General features: G+C 37.0%; 1 protein-coding gene across 4 annotated transcripts in view; it reads right to left on the minus strand.

Moving 5' to 3' along the window:
- Positions 1–438: 438 nt before the first annotated feature.
- ARHGAP29 (Rho GTPase activating protein 29) overlaps positions 439–16,484 on the minus strand; it is a 55,173-nt gene continuing 39,127 nt past the window's right edge. For 2 of the 4 annotated variants that reach the window (XM_062581167.1, XM_062581170.1), the window contains 18 exons: positions 16,194–16,331; positions 15,848–15,912; positions 15,218–15,328; positions 15,014–15,094; positions 14,523–14,711; positions 14,140–14,277; positions 12,556–12,743; positions 10,552–10,718; positions 10,339–10,467; positions 10,082–10,180; positions 8,414–8,577; positions 7,971–8,159; positions 7,678–7,815; positions 5,359–5,591; positions 3,667–3,973; positions 3,357–3,468; positions 2,869–2,988; positions 439–2,353 (listed from right to left, as the gene is read on the minus strand). In XM_062581167.1, coding sequence (XP_062437151.1) covers positions 1,455–2,353; positions 2,869–2,988; positions 3,357–3,468; positions 3,667–3,973; positions 5,359–5,591; positions 7,678–7,815; positions 7,971–8,159; positions 8,414–8,577; positions 10,082–10,180; positions 10,339–10,467; positions 10,552–10,718; positions 12,556–12,743; positions 14,140–14,277; positions 14,523–14,711; positions 15,014–15,094; positions 15,218–15,328; positions 15,848–15,912; positions 16,194–16,331 — 3,467 coding nt within the window. In that variant the 3' untranslated portion in view covers positions 439–1,454. The remainder of the gene's footprint in view (positions 2,354–2,868; positions 2,989–3,356; positions 3,469–3,666; positions 3,974–5,358; positions 5,592–7,677; positions 7,816–7,970; positions 8,160–8,413; positions 8,578–10,081; positions 10,181–10,338; positions 10,468–10,551; positions 10,719–12,555; positions 12,744–14,139; positions 14,278–14,522; positions 14,712–15,013; positions 15,095–15,217; positions 15,329–15,847; positions 15,913–16,193; positions 16,332–16,484) is intronic. The other 2 variants (XM_062581169.1, XM_062581168.1) reach the window with 2 other exon arrangements.

The following is a 16,484-nucleotide window of genomic DNA, read 5'->3' on the forward strand; positions in this document are numbered from 1 at the left end:
ACAGCTCCCTAGAGAAATGGTCCTGGCATGACCAGAACCATCCAACAGTAGCATGACCTTTGCAAGTACGGAAGCTTTGCTTCCCTGGTAACATGACAAGGAATTAGGAGGTCAGCATTACCAGCTTAATAGCTTTTGTTCTGGAAACTAAAATCAAGTTATGTCCACTGAATGCAGTAAGGGATTTATTTGGGGTATTTTGTGAGGAAGGACAAAATGAATTGAGTACTAAAGTAAATTTAGCTTTGTAAAGGAGAAAAGTGATTTTTTGCTTTTCATATCCTCTGAGAGTGTCCTTTTGGTTCTCATCTTTAAAAGATACCATGCTGAAATAACTGTACTCTATAGTATGTGAGAAAGGGTCCAATTAATTGTAACTGTAATCTGATTATGAAAAGTCCTCCCCTTCCCCAAGACATACTCAGCAGGGTACTATACTATTGCAAAAGCCAAATGTTTGTATTTTAATAAGTTACATAAAAAGCATAGAGTCACAGAAATGTTAACAAGTTAATATATTTTAAAGCAAATATAACGGTGTACACATGTAAAAACCATTTAATACAAAGTGAAAACCATTAGATGCACCTACTAATGCAATTTTTTGGTTATTTTCAGCTCCTTCACTGAAACTTGGAAAACATGCTCTTCATTTCAGTTATACCAGATTAAGTGGTGAAACTAATCTACAGCAAGCAAACACACTGCCTTTTCATTCACTTGAGAAAGACAGCACCATTGCAATGATACTCGCTCCTGAAGGGCATCCAAATGAAGTAGATTGTGCACATTTGCTCCACTCACTAGACTATATAAGAAACCAGATGTGGATTGATTGCTGCATTTGAAAAGTAAAGCTCAGTAAGTGCATCCTTGCTGTACAAAAGAAAAGATTAAAGTGACAACACAGAAAACTGGCAACAGATGGCCATGTCTGCCTAAAATATACACATATACATAATTATGGGCCATGCTGGCCAGTATGTAAGTCTGTTCAGGAGCAAAGCTTTAATTGCACAGATTAGAAAACTGAACAAATGCTTTAACAGAGCAAAGCACAAGCTTTGGTTTATGCTTAGACAGCAAACATCAAACTTTGCATTTTTATTACATGGTTTACACAGAAAATGGCTCCTTTCATGGCTACATGCAACAATTGTTTCTCTATGAATAACCACTTCATTCCATACTATGAAATGAAGCTCAGTGTCTTATCCAATGAGCCTATTAGCTGCATCTAGACTGGGAATGCAATAGATCTTTATAAAAGTCTACTTAATTACAAAATGAGATCTGACTTAATTTCCCCCCCCCCCCATTTTTAAAATGTTGCATATATAAAAATAACTCCAATATGGCACAAAAATGAGATTTTCAAGGGAAGGCAGAGGATAAAGGGGCGAGACAAAGCCTTCACTGGCAAGATCAACAGCAGTCCAAGAGGAATTTGCACCCTATACAAAGTGAGCTTCCCTGTGTTCTAGCTCTTGGATCCTTTTTGGTCTCAGTCTCTGATAAGTAGGCTTTAGATCCACGGAGTGAATATCCTCTGAGTTAGTTTTTTGTTCACTTGTGTTTTGTATGCTATCACCTGACAAAAGTGCAGAGCTCCTAGCCAGTTTCAAAGCATTATCCTGGTGAAGCACAGAGCTAGCACTGACTGGTGCACAAGCTTTAGCAGAAGGACCGTCTTCGTTTGGTTTTGACTTGTTAGAGGGTGGTTTATAAAATGTCCCTGGGGGTGGTTGCAATGTTCTTGGTGCCCTGAAGGCAGCAAGAGGATTGGTATCAGGACCATTCCCTTCTGTTGTTGTTCTTCCTGATCTGAGAGAAACAGAATATGGCTTACTAGGAAGAATGGCATTAGCTGAACTGTTACTAATGCTGCATGATGATAAGGCACCTACAGTTCCACTCTCAGGTGCTCGGTTCTCCTGAGGCACATTAGTCACAATCATTGCTGTCCTTGCTGTTATATCATATTGTTTATATTGCTTGTCCCAAGTCTTTCGCAGAGTCTGGGGGTCATAACAAGAAAGTCTGCAGCAGGTATTAACAGCAGGGAGTGCCTTCACCTCTGAAACTTCTTCAATAGTAGGACTCCTGCCAAGCTTCTCAGGACTTGCTGCTCCTGCATTTCGTGAATTTTTTTCATTCAAAACAGATGGAGGAAGTATTCGGTCTACAGGTAAGCTCACAGGGCGAATAGCTGGTTTTGTCCTTGGAACCCGCAATGGAACTTTGGTAATCTGACGATTGGGTTTTACAGGAAATATGTTAATTTTACAGCTATCTTCTCCTACAAAAACAAATGAATCGTCGTCTCTCTCTGAAGCTGGACTCACAGCATCACCTAGAAATACACAAATAGGTGTTACTAGATCTTTGCACCAAATGAAAAGAGAAGTTGGCAGGATTAACTTTATGACCTCTTCCCAGCTGGTATTGAAACAGGATGCAGCACAACCTTGTGTATATACTAGGAGTATCCTAGTCTAACCAAGTACTAGCACTTCAATAGCAATAAAATACATACTGTACAAATGTAACAGAATTATGTTATGCAAAAAAGACACTAAAATTTTTTAAACACTGGTGCTTTCCCCTCCCTGGATATTTTCAGTTCAAAAATTGGATAACGTGTTTTGGAGTGCAGCACTATTTATGTACAGATTGAGCTGGTAACAGCAGCTCAAGAGAAAATTTCAGTAGAACTGGAAGGGATCGTGTAAAGTAAATGGTTCATACCTGCATTAAAATCAACTGCTGCATTAGCACAGGTAGACTAACAGAAAAAAAAGGAAAAAAAAAAAAGAAAACAAACCACAACAACAAAACTTGAGGACTTATAAAGTTAGCTCATCAAACCTGGCTCTTTTGGAGCAGAAATATGAATATCCAAAATGCTGGTAGCCGATGATTCTGTCAGAGCATTATTCTTTCCAGAGCTTTCTACTTTAGTCCCACTGAGCGGCAATGATGCACGTCCTGGGGGAAAAGCAACAGTCAAAGCACTAACTGCTGGATATTAGTTTATAGCATCATAGCTGATTTCAGAAATCGAGTGTGTAGGCTACAGTGACAACATAACGGCTTTTTTCCAAATAAAAGAACAAACAAGTCACCGTTGTGTTCTCTTACCAAATATTTTACAATCTGATGCCATAAACACAGGTTTCTTGAAAGCTTTTAGGAAGACATAAGTGTTTATTCCTCTAAGATAAAGCAGAGTATCAGACAGTGACAAGTAGGTTTTTTTGACTTGCTTATGTCTAAATTAAAGAGCTGCTTTGTAATCTAAGGCATCCACAATAGTACTTACTCACCCACCCCAAGATGTATAAAAGCTCACTAACCAGTTACAGATGCATCTTCTTGCTCTTTTGCGTTCTTGCTATTGTCTGTCTCCAAAATCGATGAAACTGTTCCTGAAACTCTGCTCTCACTTGGAGCTAGCAGAACACCCTGCTAACAGAAGTCAGAGCAAAAGAAACTGAGAACAAGAGGAAAGATGCTCCTTAATTAAAAAAAAATATATATTCCAAACAACAGCCACCTATACTGTTAAAAGGGATTTCACAGAAACATGCTTTGGAACACTGCAGCATTTAACACAAAACAAGATGTCGCAGGCAACACTGCATCAGCTCAAGAGAAGCCACTCACTTCCTTCACAGCAACAAATGACTTCCTTTGCTGCTGCAGCTCCCTCTCTTCTGTTGGTAAAGTAACTCCAATTGTAACAGCAGTTTCTTCTGACTGAGATGTGCTCAGAATTGGTTGCAATGAAACATCAAATATCTTTTCATAGTATGTTATGAGCAGCTCCACTACCCGGGCCTGATACGGATAATCCACAAGTGATGACAGTGAAACCGTAGCATCTGTCTGACGTGGCCTGATCAGAGTTGGGCCAAATATTATGCCAAGGTTGCTGGCTGACATTTTGTTTTCATCAGACTGTTCTGTAACCCTGTGTGAGGAGGGGGGAAAAACAACTGGCAAGAGTTAGAAATTTTTACTACTTCAGAAATATTTTAGACATTAATTCTAATTTACATTTAAAGAAGGTAAAAGACAAAATAAAAACCTGAGGCCAAGCATGGGTTTGGTATGCAAGCAGAATTACCAGTGCAGACCACACTTACTAGTAACTTGGACCAAGCCCTTTCCACCCAAGGCTATTTTTACTTTCTACTTAGTTATGAATTGTGGCTATTTGACATTTCCAGGGGGAAAAGAAAATCTGTCTCATTCCAATTAATTATGCAGCTATAGCCCATTATTATCCATTTTCAGTGACAGTCAGTTTGGTACACCTTACTATACAGCACTGCACAATCTAGCATTTGGATGACTGGGAAATGAAATATAACTGGAGAACAGTTATTACCATGATTCAACATTAAATTTTTCTGAAAATACATAGTCACCAAATCACTGTCATACCTGGGTCACACTTAAATTACACTTGTGTCCCTGCAGCTGCCAGTAGTTACTGACCCTAATGTCAGTGGAGAATCAAGCATGATGGAGCTCAGCTCTTCCTTTGCATTTCCTATTCTTCCTTCACCTCAGAATTCATTATATTGGGAAACAAAAAAAAAAGAACCACCTCCTATAGGTATATAAATTTCCCCAGAACAGAAAGAATTAAAGCCATCTCTGACTGTTACAGTTTGATACAGATTGATGAGCAATCTTTCATTAATGTACACATGAAAAAATTCTGACCACCTAAATTGATAACTCCAAATCAAATGAAATTTAGGAAGATCCTTCCCTCTTCTAAAGAGATTTTGTAGCAGCCACAAGTTTAGAACACAGGTGCAGAATGGCAAAGCAATGCTGCCTAACCATAGTTTCAGAAAAACAAAAATAAATATATTTTGGCTTTGTCTCTCTCATAAGTTGAAACACCAAAATTGGTATCTGTGTGCACACAAAGATTGTGAAATAAATGTTAGAAATCAGGATCATGACTAAACTTAAAAATTTAGACTCAACAGTATTAAATGTAAGGCAAACTATAGAGTCAGTCTTATTTCTGAAGCACTTACAGTGGTTGAGGTATGCAAATACACATCCGCCTTTATTTCTAAAGGGCCTCTTACAAGGTCAGAAGGAGGGGGCTAACTGCCTGTGTTAAAATCTCTCCTAGCATAAGTATACAGGATCTAAGAACACTACAGTGTACTTTTCATAAGCATAAGACTTCTAGGGAATAAACAAAGTGAAAAATGCACACAAATCCTGAAGCTTTTTCCTCTAGATATCCAAAGGGTGCAAGTTTCCTAGTATATAGCATGTAACAGTTTATTCTTCAATATACAATTTGTATATAAAATCTTTTCTCACCTGTGAAGGTGTGCTATAAGATACTGAAGAGTGTTATAGTTTGGCACAGGCAGTTGCTTGAGAAGATCTTTAATTTTAATGATGATCCTATTCAGTTCAATACAGATTGATTGTCTTTTCTTTGATTTGGGGCTACCTTGTTTAGCATCCAATTCATCATTAACATTCTGGCTTTCTTTTGCAAGTCCAATGAATTCATTGTAAAGCCGAAACAAGATCAAGGGTTCTGGAAGCTGAGAAAATGAGAATATTTCAGAAACATTCATGCTTGAGCCTGAATTTTAATTTGTTTCCTTTCTGCTTTTCTTCAGCATTGCCTGATCTACCATCTTTTCTTAGATGCACACATTGTTTAACTTTTGTGCTTGTATTAGCTCAAACCAGTCCACCAATGACAGTCCTGGATAACAAAAACTCTCCCCTACACCTTTTCCAGAAATCTTTTTGCTTGAAGCTTGCTGTAAGAGTTTCAAGACTGAGTGTTTATTAGTAGAGACACAGATTTCAAGAAAGTGATTGCTGTGAGAAAGGGTGTTGCACTGCACAAGTATACAGAAACCCTGAGCCAAAATGCAGTCTCAGTTCCTCTAGTCTTTAATAGTATATCAAAAATGGTATAAAATTTGGTCCATACTCCAATTTTCAATAGGATTTTAGGCCAAATAACATTTACTTTTAATTCAGATTGACATATTCTCTCAGTTTGACTGCAGCCTTATTACATAATGAAAGTTAATAATCAGAAAAATTACAAAGAGACCAAAAACCCCAAATCAGATCTGATTGTTTGCAATGCCCCAGCTCGGATAAAAGCAAAATGCTGGAAAACCAGATAAAACTCAAAATAATTGGTTTTAATAGATAACGGTAACTAAGATTTAAATCAGGCTTCTGTAAAATATTTTCATAGATTTTTATTGGAATTCTGCTAAATTGGAATTCCTTTTGCAAGCCTGGTACTGTAAGTTTGAATACAAAGCTTTTAATACAAAGTTTTTATAGAAACTCTCACTGTGCCTAAATTTAGCTTTTAGCATAGAACAGGCACAACATCTGTGACATGATACTTCAGCAAAAACATACATTCATCACAAACTAAGAAAGTAAACTAATTTGCAATACTAAGCACATTTTACAGTTACCAGAGAAGAGAGACTGGGATATAAACCCAGTCTTTCAATTGGCTTCTCAAGGCACAACATTTCTGAGAGATAATGATGCTTCTTGAGTGGCTCCATTCACTGCCCCTCATCACATTTTGGGAATGTATTAATCTAAAAAAAGTTCTGTAGCAAACAGCTTTTTAATACCTAAAACTAATTTACTAATTTCAATACAATTAACAACATGAAGAAAGCACTATTTTGGAATAAAGCTCTTAGTGAAATGTCTTTTTTTTTTTTTTTTAAGAGCAGGTCCATCTGAAAATCAGACTGATTAGCTACAGAGGAAGTAATAAGACCAGGGAAAAACACTGACTTTTTTTTTATTCCTCCATAAAACATTGCATAATGAACCTCATTCAAAACACAGCACTATGCCTCAACCCACCCTAGTATGATGTATACAAAATGCTACTACCATCTTATTTGAAAAAGCCATCAAAATTTGTCTCTGTAGTATCTCAAGAGCACTTAACTTAATTGGGGATCATGGGATTGGAATGCTCCTAAGAATGCTTATCTCTGACAGCCAGTGCAAGGAATGGGACATGACAGGACCATGCAGCTAAGGATTGCTCCTTCACGGGTAAGAAGTTTTTTGAGCAACTCTGTCATCTCACTGGGCAACAGCTTCATCTTTTCAGATAGGCACTAAAACCCTTCTGGATAATCCAATTGTAAAGCCTTAAAATTCCATTTTCAGAGAAAAAGGTGGATAATATCCACTTCCTGGATAAGCTGTCATAACGAGCACATCATGACTCATATAAGTGTTTCAATCAAAGTTTTATTAGCAACATATTAGCATCTGTATGCATTTTGAGGCAAGAGTACAGGAATGTTCTAACTTTCACATGAGACGAGCAAATAAAGTAACCACAAGATTTTAAAAACGAAGCCTCACTAAAAACCAATAAACAAAAGCCTGTTCTGTACAGAATACTAGCATTTAAGAGGCATCATGCTCAAGTGGAATCCAAATTGTAATACCAGCTGTCAGTAATCTGTTTTCAGGGCTCTTATCATATGCTCCAAGTGAGAACAACATGCAAATAAAGGACATTCTTTTCATCTTCAGTTGCAGAACTGCTGAAATTATTTTCCTCTTGTACTGAAGAGGTTTACTATGCTACTTTGGTCTTCCATCTGTACATACCTGGCGGAGATACAACTTGAGAACATTGCTGATGTCATGTGCATAGAGCTCCGAGAGTTCGACCAAATCCTTTCCATTTTCAAAAGCCTGACAGAGCTTCTCAACCCTTGATTTGGCTCCATTCACACGGTAGATGCCCTGAAATTAAAAGACCAGCATGATTCTGGTTAATTCTAAAGGTAAGTGTAAAACAAAGATGAGATCAACAGGACAGCATTATCATTTTAAGGGTCCTCCTCCTCACCCCACCAAGATTATCCATACTTAAATTTTATAAGCAAACTTATGCATACCTTTACATTAAGGGCTCTACTTTCAATTTCAGAGGTACACTTTTTGATGATGAAAGGAATGCCATCAGGAATGTTTTTAGCAGCTTGGGCAAATTCCACTCCAAACAAATGAAGTCTTCCATGAAGCTTTTTGTGCCCACATTGAATAGCTAAAGTCTCTAAACATTTTTTGTGGCATGCAAGTGAACACTACAGGAAGAAAAAACACACACACATGGTTTGACACAACCTGACACAATAAGAAGCCTCTCTAGTGTTTCTCAGTCCATATGTGAGCAAGAAGGAAGATTCATTGGTATATGGTACTATTCGCTTTTTGTTCATCATGATTCCATGAGCCACAAAGACTGTACTTTTTATATTAAAAAAAATTATGCAAAATTTCCAGATCTCCCAACTTTACAAAAATCCCGAGCAGCAATTTGAGCCACTTTTCAACTTACCTCCTCACATTCAGCTCCATGAAATACCACTAAGCTGTCACATTCTCTGCATTTAGATGGAGCTCTCAACTTTCGTAGCTTATGCGTTTGTGCTGCTTTAGACATATTAGCATTTCTAAAAGGTCCTGGAGAATTTGCAGTTTCCGATGTCAGATCATTTAAACCTAGAGGCAGAATTTTTATGTTATGGACGTTCTAATCTCTAGTTAAATACAATATTGTTTTTTGTTGTTTTGTTTTTAAGGATTGTGCTGTGGAACATAGAATTCTAAGTAATTACAGCTATCAGGAAGTAACTGAGATTGTTTGATTCTACTTTTATGTAAGATTATTTGGTTATTAATATATGCCTGTTATGCAGACTATAACATTGTTTTTCTTCCTTGAGATTGAAATGATCAGTCCTACATTTTTAATGTGTCACTTTTTTCCTGCATCAGTGGCATTTGAAAGTTTCAGTATGTTTAATTCCAACTGTCCTACAACTCAGAAAATTGTTCGTGCAAGTTTCATTGTATGTGCTTCAAAATAGAAGCTTGTACTACAAGATGAAAGTATAGTTAGGTCAATCATGTTTTGGAAATGTTTCAACAAGTGTACACTGCAGCAGGGAAGAATCAATATATGCTCACAGCAGAACTCATACAACCATGAAAAACATCGCTAATCCCCCTGTAATAACACTAACATTTTCTAGAGCATTCTAAAGCAGAATAGCAACTGATTATTCTTCATAACTATTTTTTAAAACAATTTTACATAACAATGTTAACAACACTGTAAAACAAAAATCTCTTACTAGGTTTTATCTGTAAAAATAAATTAATGCATAGCTAATTGCCCAGAAAGCTTCTTAAAAGATCAAATACTGATTGGGAATACCACTCCAAGAGAAAGTTTGCATTCATCAACATGTTGCCATGTTTTAAATCTGGGTCTAAACTAGTTTTGTTAACCACAGGCTGGTTCCCAGAAGGAAAGGTATATTATTTAGGAAATAGAGAGTAACTGAAGAACTTCTTAAATGCTTTCCTGAACAAGTGCCATAAATATTTCAGAACTAGTTTTTAAGTATTGCAGACATCCTATAGAATTATTACTAATAATATTCAGGATTCAGTACCTGTGACATTATTTTTATATAGTCAAAAAAACATGTGAAAATTAAACATAGGCTGTTTAAATCTGGGACAGACATTATCAGATTGGTTTATGCTAGTTTAAGAGGGTAAAATGTCAGATGTTACCCTGAACATCTGGATCCATGTGTTTTCCAATTTGCCAATTATCAGCTCTCCATATCTATGCATTTTACTTCACAGTTTAGAAGTGATCTTAAATGCCTGATTCAGTACAATACAGATAATTTGAAATGCAGCTGACTGAGTGAATGGTTTGGGAATCATTCACGTTTACCTCAGGAGGGTAAAGATACCAGAAGTATTCAAATACTGCCTACATACCCAACCTAAATGTATGAAGACAATTCTGCACTGCTTCACAAAAGTGACTTATTTCTCAGCTCTCAACCTCAGGCAGATGCACACTGCATTGAAAAACAGTGCTGTGGGTAATCACAAATTAATATACTGAATAAAGTATGATAACAAACAGAAGAGCCACATTCAGAGCATCTTATATGAATTTCAGAAATGGAAATGACATTACCACAGTCTGAAGGAGAAGGTGGCTCTCTTTCATCAAGATCATCTGCAGATGACATAGTACCAGTAGAAGGTGTTCGGGGAAGTCGTCTTTTAAAATCCCCTAGAATGAGAAAAATTTTCAGGAAACTGAAAATATCACCTTTACTCAACTGCTCATTTTTATTATAGACTCTAATATTTCTTAGTATTAGAATATTCATTAATTTAAGACAGCTCAATGAAAGATTGCAAATTAGTATAGTTGTGGATGAGCTGTACCTGGGCTAGCAGATGGAGAATCCATGGATCGTGACTCACTGCTTCCCCCGGCACTTTCAGAATCACTGCACATTCCTCCACTCTGGTTGCCAACTGACCATGATCTGAACGGTGGTGGCCCTCGCATTGCTTTTGAAGAGAGAACCCACAAGTTCAAAACATCAAAGACAAAATGAGGTTGAAAAATGAACCCAGCTGATATACAAAAACTACCTTGGATATCTGTGCTACTAGAAGATCTCTTTTCTCCAATCTTTTGTGAATGATGATAAATTGGGCTTCCCACATCATCCAATGTCTGGGTAGGAAAATCTCCTGAACACTGAGATAAGTTACCATGTGATGTATGGACACTGTTTGTTGATTGCTTATTAAAACCCCTGTATGAAAAAGAAAGTAGTTTGGAGAGTCAAAAATATAGCATTCAAAATAAACTAATTTTCATCCCAGGGCACTAAAAATGCTTAATTTAATTACTGTTTATGACCATACACATTTTGCATGGGACTATTAAAGCCCATGCAAGCCATTTTATTTTACTAATAAAATAAAAAAGGGGGCAGCATTTAAATGATATTTCCCAATGTTTCCCCTTCCCCTGCAATGTGAACCATCTTTTCCACATCTCTGCAGGATTTCATGATTCCTGTTTCGTGGATTTTGAAAACACGGTAAATCTGTTCATCTAAAAGCGGGAATAATTCAGATGCTCTTGCATCCTACTCTCCTCCTTTCCTCTGAGAGATTCTCTTTCTAGCCACCAGAACTATTCATCTATAGACATAGGAACTTCAATATATTGTGAAGTACTGGTGTAGAACCAATTTTTATTAAAAGTAGAGAAAATGATGAGGCTTTCAGTCCATTATGCCAATCTGCTCTCAGGGCAAGGACAGAAAGCAGTTAACATCTAACTAGCATAAAATGCTGAAGCACCCTGTGGACAATACAGCTTGCTAGCCAAGTTTAGCAGTCAGGAAGTTGTTGCTTAATCAGCTCTCCCCTACCCCACTAAAGGAAATAACAAAGACTTAGAAACATTTAAAATGTGCATTTGCCCAAGCTACTGTCTCTTAAATAAATGCAGACCTAAACAACGAAGTGATCACTTCAAGTGCAAGAAGAATCATAAGGCTACGCAAAAAAGAGGAAGGAGAACCACACTCCTATAAATCTTTATTACTAAAGATCTGGGAGGGCGTACAAAGAGTTTGAAATTTCATGCTCATTAGTTTCTTGGGGAGCTGCATAGTTAAATCCCCTAAAGTCAAAGTTTACGAATACAGTCTAAATCAGCCTTAAAAGGCAGGAAATTTAGAAACAAGAACTAAGAATCTCAGCTTTAATTTTGAATTTCCTGGCTTTTGTTGGTACAAGTCTGACTCGGGTTAAGTTTTTTATTTAGTTTCCTTTTGAAAGACGATGACGACACTTTCCTGTAGAACTGTGAAACATACAGATTGGAATGGATATACTGGTACTTAAGTGCCAAGATAACTATTTTACAAGTTAAAGGTGGAAAAGCATTTGGCATACTGACACAATAGGTTGCCTTTTTGTGTCTGTTTACTTCCACCTTAGCCATATCTTTACTAGATTAACAGTAAAAGCTGTCATTTCATGCAGTTGAAAAAAAAAAAAAAAAGCTATATCAGAGGGACATAGCAACTTTGAAATATTCTTAAAAGAAGATTTTATGCCATACAGAATTAGACAGAAATCAAGGAAAACTTCCTGCCACAAAGTTTCCAATCCTAAATAATATAGGAGAAGGTACAGTAGCTGCAAAGCTTGCAGAAGGAGAAATCTCAGACTTTCTAAAATTGATTATCAAGCACTACTGCCATAGCACGCCTTGTAAACAGTATGTAATTTAAAAAAATCTGTATTTTTCATATTAACCAGTACCACTGGTTATCACTCACTTAAACCACTTAAAACTGTAGCAAATCCACTCACTTACAGAACAATTGTCAATGTTCTATCAAGTCTTACGACACAAAGTGACTTTCTCCTTGGAATTTAAGGTCAGGTTTTAATGTCAACATTACATAGCATCACCAACTATCAAATGGTAAGTAAAAAAACAGACAACAGTACACCCTGGTGAAACAGCAGGATTCATTTTATCCCTCCAATAATTTTGTTTTACAGTAAAATGTTTGTGTCTCACGTAACTGTGAAATGAGCAAATACCACCAGTAGGCTGGGACTCACCCATCAACCTGGGAACTTTGAGTTTCAAAAGTAGGTTCAATGGTAACACCTTCCTTTGGCAAACTTCTCACAAACTCTGAATACTGCTGACCAGGTTCATACAGTTTGGCACTCTCACAGAGGGACTGGCAGTTAACTGGAAGAGATACGACCTGAGCATGCTGCAACTGGAACAGGTTAACTGTTGCCTGTTAGGAGAGAGAAAAAAAAAATAAAGTGTTTATAGATAACTTACTACATATTTCACTTGCACTTTGCTCAACCTAAATTAATATCAACATAGAATGATTTACATAATTTATACTTCAGATAGTCAGGTAAATTCTAGGAGAGCGCACCATTTGTAGAGATAGACTTTGTGCAAGATTCCTGAAAGTCAGCTGCAAATACTTCATCTCTTAGTGTCAGTATTTTCTTTCCCCTCCCTCACTGAGTTATTGACTCCTCCAAGTAGCAAAGGCAATTCCAGTTTCTTTCCACTTTGGGTAGCACAAGACAAAGAGCAATATTTGCTGCTACCAAAGAGGCAGCTCTCATGCTCTAGAAGAAATGTGTTAGTTGCCACTACAACGATGAAGTAATGTCAGTCCAAACTCAGGCTAGCTCCCTATCACCTTGAAACAAGAAGAGAACAAAATACTTTGTCCCAAGGGAACAGACTAATTAAGCACTTTCTTTGTTATGTAGAACTGTTAGAATATTTTGTCACAAGTGGGAGACCAGAAAAAGGGTCCCTCCATGGCTCCTATTGCAGATTCAGCGTTGCAGGCACGTCCACCACCCTTCCAACCTTTTCTAATAGTAACCAATTTTTGTTTTGCCATTCTTCCCTCCTTTTATCCTTTAACAAGCCAATATCTGACAAGCTTGTGCTAATACGGCATTATGTACCTACATAAAGAATTCAGGCTTGCTCATCCCGGCACTTAGAGATGAAAAACACTTCATCTTCACTGTAAACAGCTTAATAGGATTTTGAACTTTCTACAACAGCATTAGCTAGCTGAATGCTCAGTGTGTTTGATTTAGGCAAGCAGAATCTGACTGCCAGTGAAATTCATCCTGCCAACATGTTAAATGTGTTAATTGCCAATGTCTTTGAGTGACAAAGTTCAAAATGGTAACTAGCTATTAATGAAGTATTTTTTCTCCAAGGTGCTGATTTCAGAGTACACAAAGTACAGAGTACACATTTATTTGCAAAACAGGCTCTATAGTTTTTGAAAACAGCATATGTAGATGCATTATCTTGACTATCTTGTACTTATTTACACCTGTTCAATTTATACACTAAACTAAAACAGATCTTGTAGTAAGTGAGATCATCAAGATTAGTAGCTTCCACACTGCAGTATGTTACTGTCCTCTCTGTGCTCTTAAGCCAGACATCTTTGTCAACGCACTGATGAAAACAATCTCTATCCTTCAAAAACTTTCTATTTTAAACAGTTAAAGGTTCTTAAGAGTAAGAGAACCCTATCTAAATTATTATGACCTTTATATAGTTGTGTTTAACTTATTTCAACTTCTTTCAGACTATATGCAGTCTTCCTATTGCTGAAAGATTTTAAGAAGCATCCTTACGGCCTTAAGAGTAAGATCACACTGGTAAATAAGCTCCCGAAGCTGTGTTAGGACATCACTTTTAAAGCTTTCCAAATCATTTCTTTTCTCTTCAACTTCCGCCATGCTTGCTTTATAGTGCTCGTTAGCTTCTTCAGCCTAGAGAAAACACAAACATAAATGGCCAGTGGGCCACAAGGTCTTGGTACTAGAACTAGCAAGATGAAAACACACAAACAGGCTGTAATAGGAGAGTCTAATTTAGGAAAAGAGCCTGAAAAAGCATAGCAGGATTAAACTAAGAATTATGATCAAAATACTTGCTCAAATGCTGTCATTGTGGAAGCACAAACACTAGGATCAGCAAACACTTACATTTAAAAACAAGCAACAAAATCCCTTACTTTTTGAAGGGCCTCCTCTTCTAGTCTTCGTTTTTTTTCCAGTTGCTTGCTGACATCTTTCACAAAGCTTCCACTTAAGCTGAGATGCTCCTCCTCAGCACGAGCAGTGCAGGATTTTGCCTTTTCATACTCATCTTGACGCTGTGCATATAGCGACTTTGCTTTTCTTAGAGTAGCTTCTAGCTCTTGCTGCAGAATGCAACAAAGGAAAAAAGCAAAGAATTAACGATTTTATTTTTCCAGTTATTTAATGTGATGTTTAAAGAAGCTGTTAGGCAAAGGCCTGTATTTTGCAGTTCAGGCTTCCTGGTCATAGAAAGATACCATTTTACAGATAGGAATACATCGTGAAGCAGACTGTTATAAACTACATCCACTAGGCCCTACAGATACTCCATGCAAATTTAAGTTTGCAACATTAAACAGCCTAGTTTGAAAGTCACAACCTTTTGAAGAATTTGAGATCAAATAATTAAATATGAAGGAAATACCATTTTCTTCTGTTCTCGCTGCCAAAGCTCTTTGATATCTTTCCGTTGTCTATCCAACTCATTTTTTCTCCCCAGAAGAGGCTAGATAGAAGAGACAGTACATAAAAAGCTTGAAGGTGAGAGTTTGTTCTTTTGAATAATCTGTATAGTTACAAAACTTTTTCAAAACTTACACAGTATCTTAGTCATTTTCTGTAAGCTTACCTGCACAAATTTATTAGACTGAAGGGAAGCAGCTGTTTGTTGCCAAAGTTGATTGCTCTCAATATCATTTTGAAAAGCATTAATGAATATCGATTGAAACGGCATATAATCCTAAAATTACACACAACAGAAAACATTAACACTCTAAATAAGACATTCTGAAAGTCTATGACTGAACTAGATTTTCAGTTAAGTTTAATGAGATATTTCTGTATGTATAGAAGTCAGATTATGTACAAGTGTAGAAAATGACTATGCAATTGTTCAACCAAATTTTATTTTAATAAGAAAATACTCTGGAAGAAGAGTCTGCAAGTCCAGATTGCAAAACATACAAGATACTATATGAAGCGGGACAGGGTATGTGTGGGGGAAGCACAATGAAAAGACCATAAGGCTACTCTATATTTTCAACAAAAGTAAATTTACTTCTCCAGATTTCCAAAGGGGAAAGGAAGAGAAGAAAGCAGCAGACCTATCAGTCAATGATTTACTATGTAAGTCAATTCTGTATCAATTTAAAAATCCTTTCTTCAGTGCCCTAGAGTTTCATTTTGGGGCAAAGCATTCAAATCTTACTTAAACCTTAGAACAAAACAAAATTAATCAAACAAACAGAAAGGTACTCACCTGGGGTCCAACAACAGCTTTAACAGTTTCAGCCATTTTTGCCAGGTTTTTAGCACATTCCACTTCTGTTAAAAACACATTCCACATAGTTACTGTCTACACTAACAACTGTACCATGTGCTAAATGCTTTTTACATTCTTCCTCTAACAGATAAACTATGGAGGGGATCACCTTCACTTTGTAACAGGCCTTTAGTTATAGGAAATAGGTGATAGTTCTGTCCACTTCAGCGGAACAGCTACTAATGTAGAAATCACATTATTGACGGTCTGCAGCACAGGGGCCTGACAACAGATTTAATTCCATCATGACAAAGCTCATTAAATGCCAGAAAGAGCCACTCACCCAAGCTAAGCTTTTTTTCTACCCATGCGACTACATCCTTGGTATATTTTGACCATGCTTTAGCATAGGACAGAGCTGATTCAATCCCACTGTCATTTCTTAGGAGCATGCTATCAACTTCCTCGGCTCGAAGATGTCCTGAAAGTAAAGCATCAAACTTAAGGAAGTGAGTTTTAGACATGACCACACACCAAGAGCAAAGCCAGTATTAGCCAACTGTGAATGCTAAAGCAGCTCTGATCTGGAATTGTTCTTTAATGCCACTTGACCCTAAACAGGACTGACAGAGGT

The sequence above is a fragment of the Rhea pennata genome, chromosome 8 (assembly GCF_028389875.1).
Source record: "Rhea pennata isolate bPtePen1 chromosome 8, bPtePen1.pri, whole genome shotgun sequence".
Taxonomy (NCBI): domain Eukaryota; kingdom Metazoa; phylum Chordata; class Aves; order Rheiformes; family Rheidae; genus Rhea; species Rhea pennata.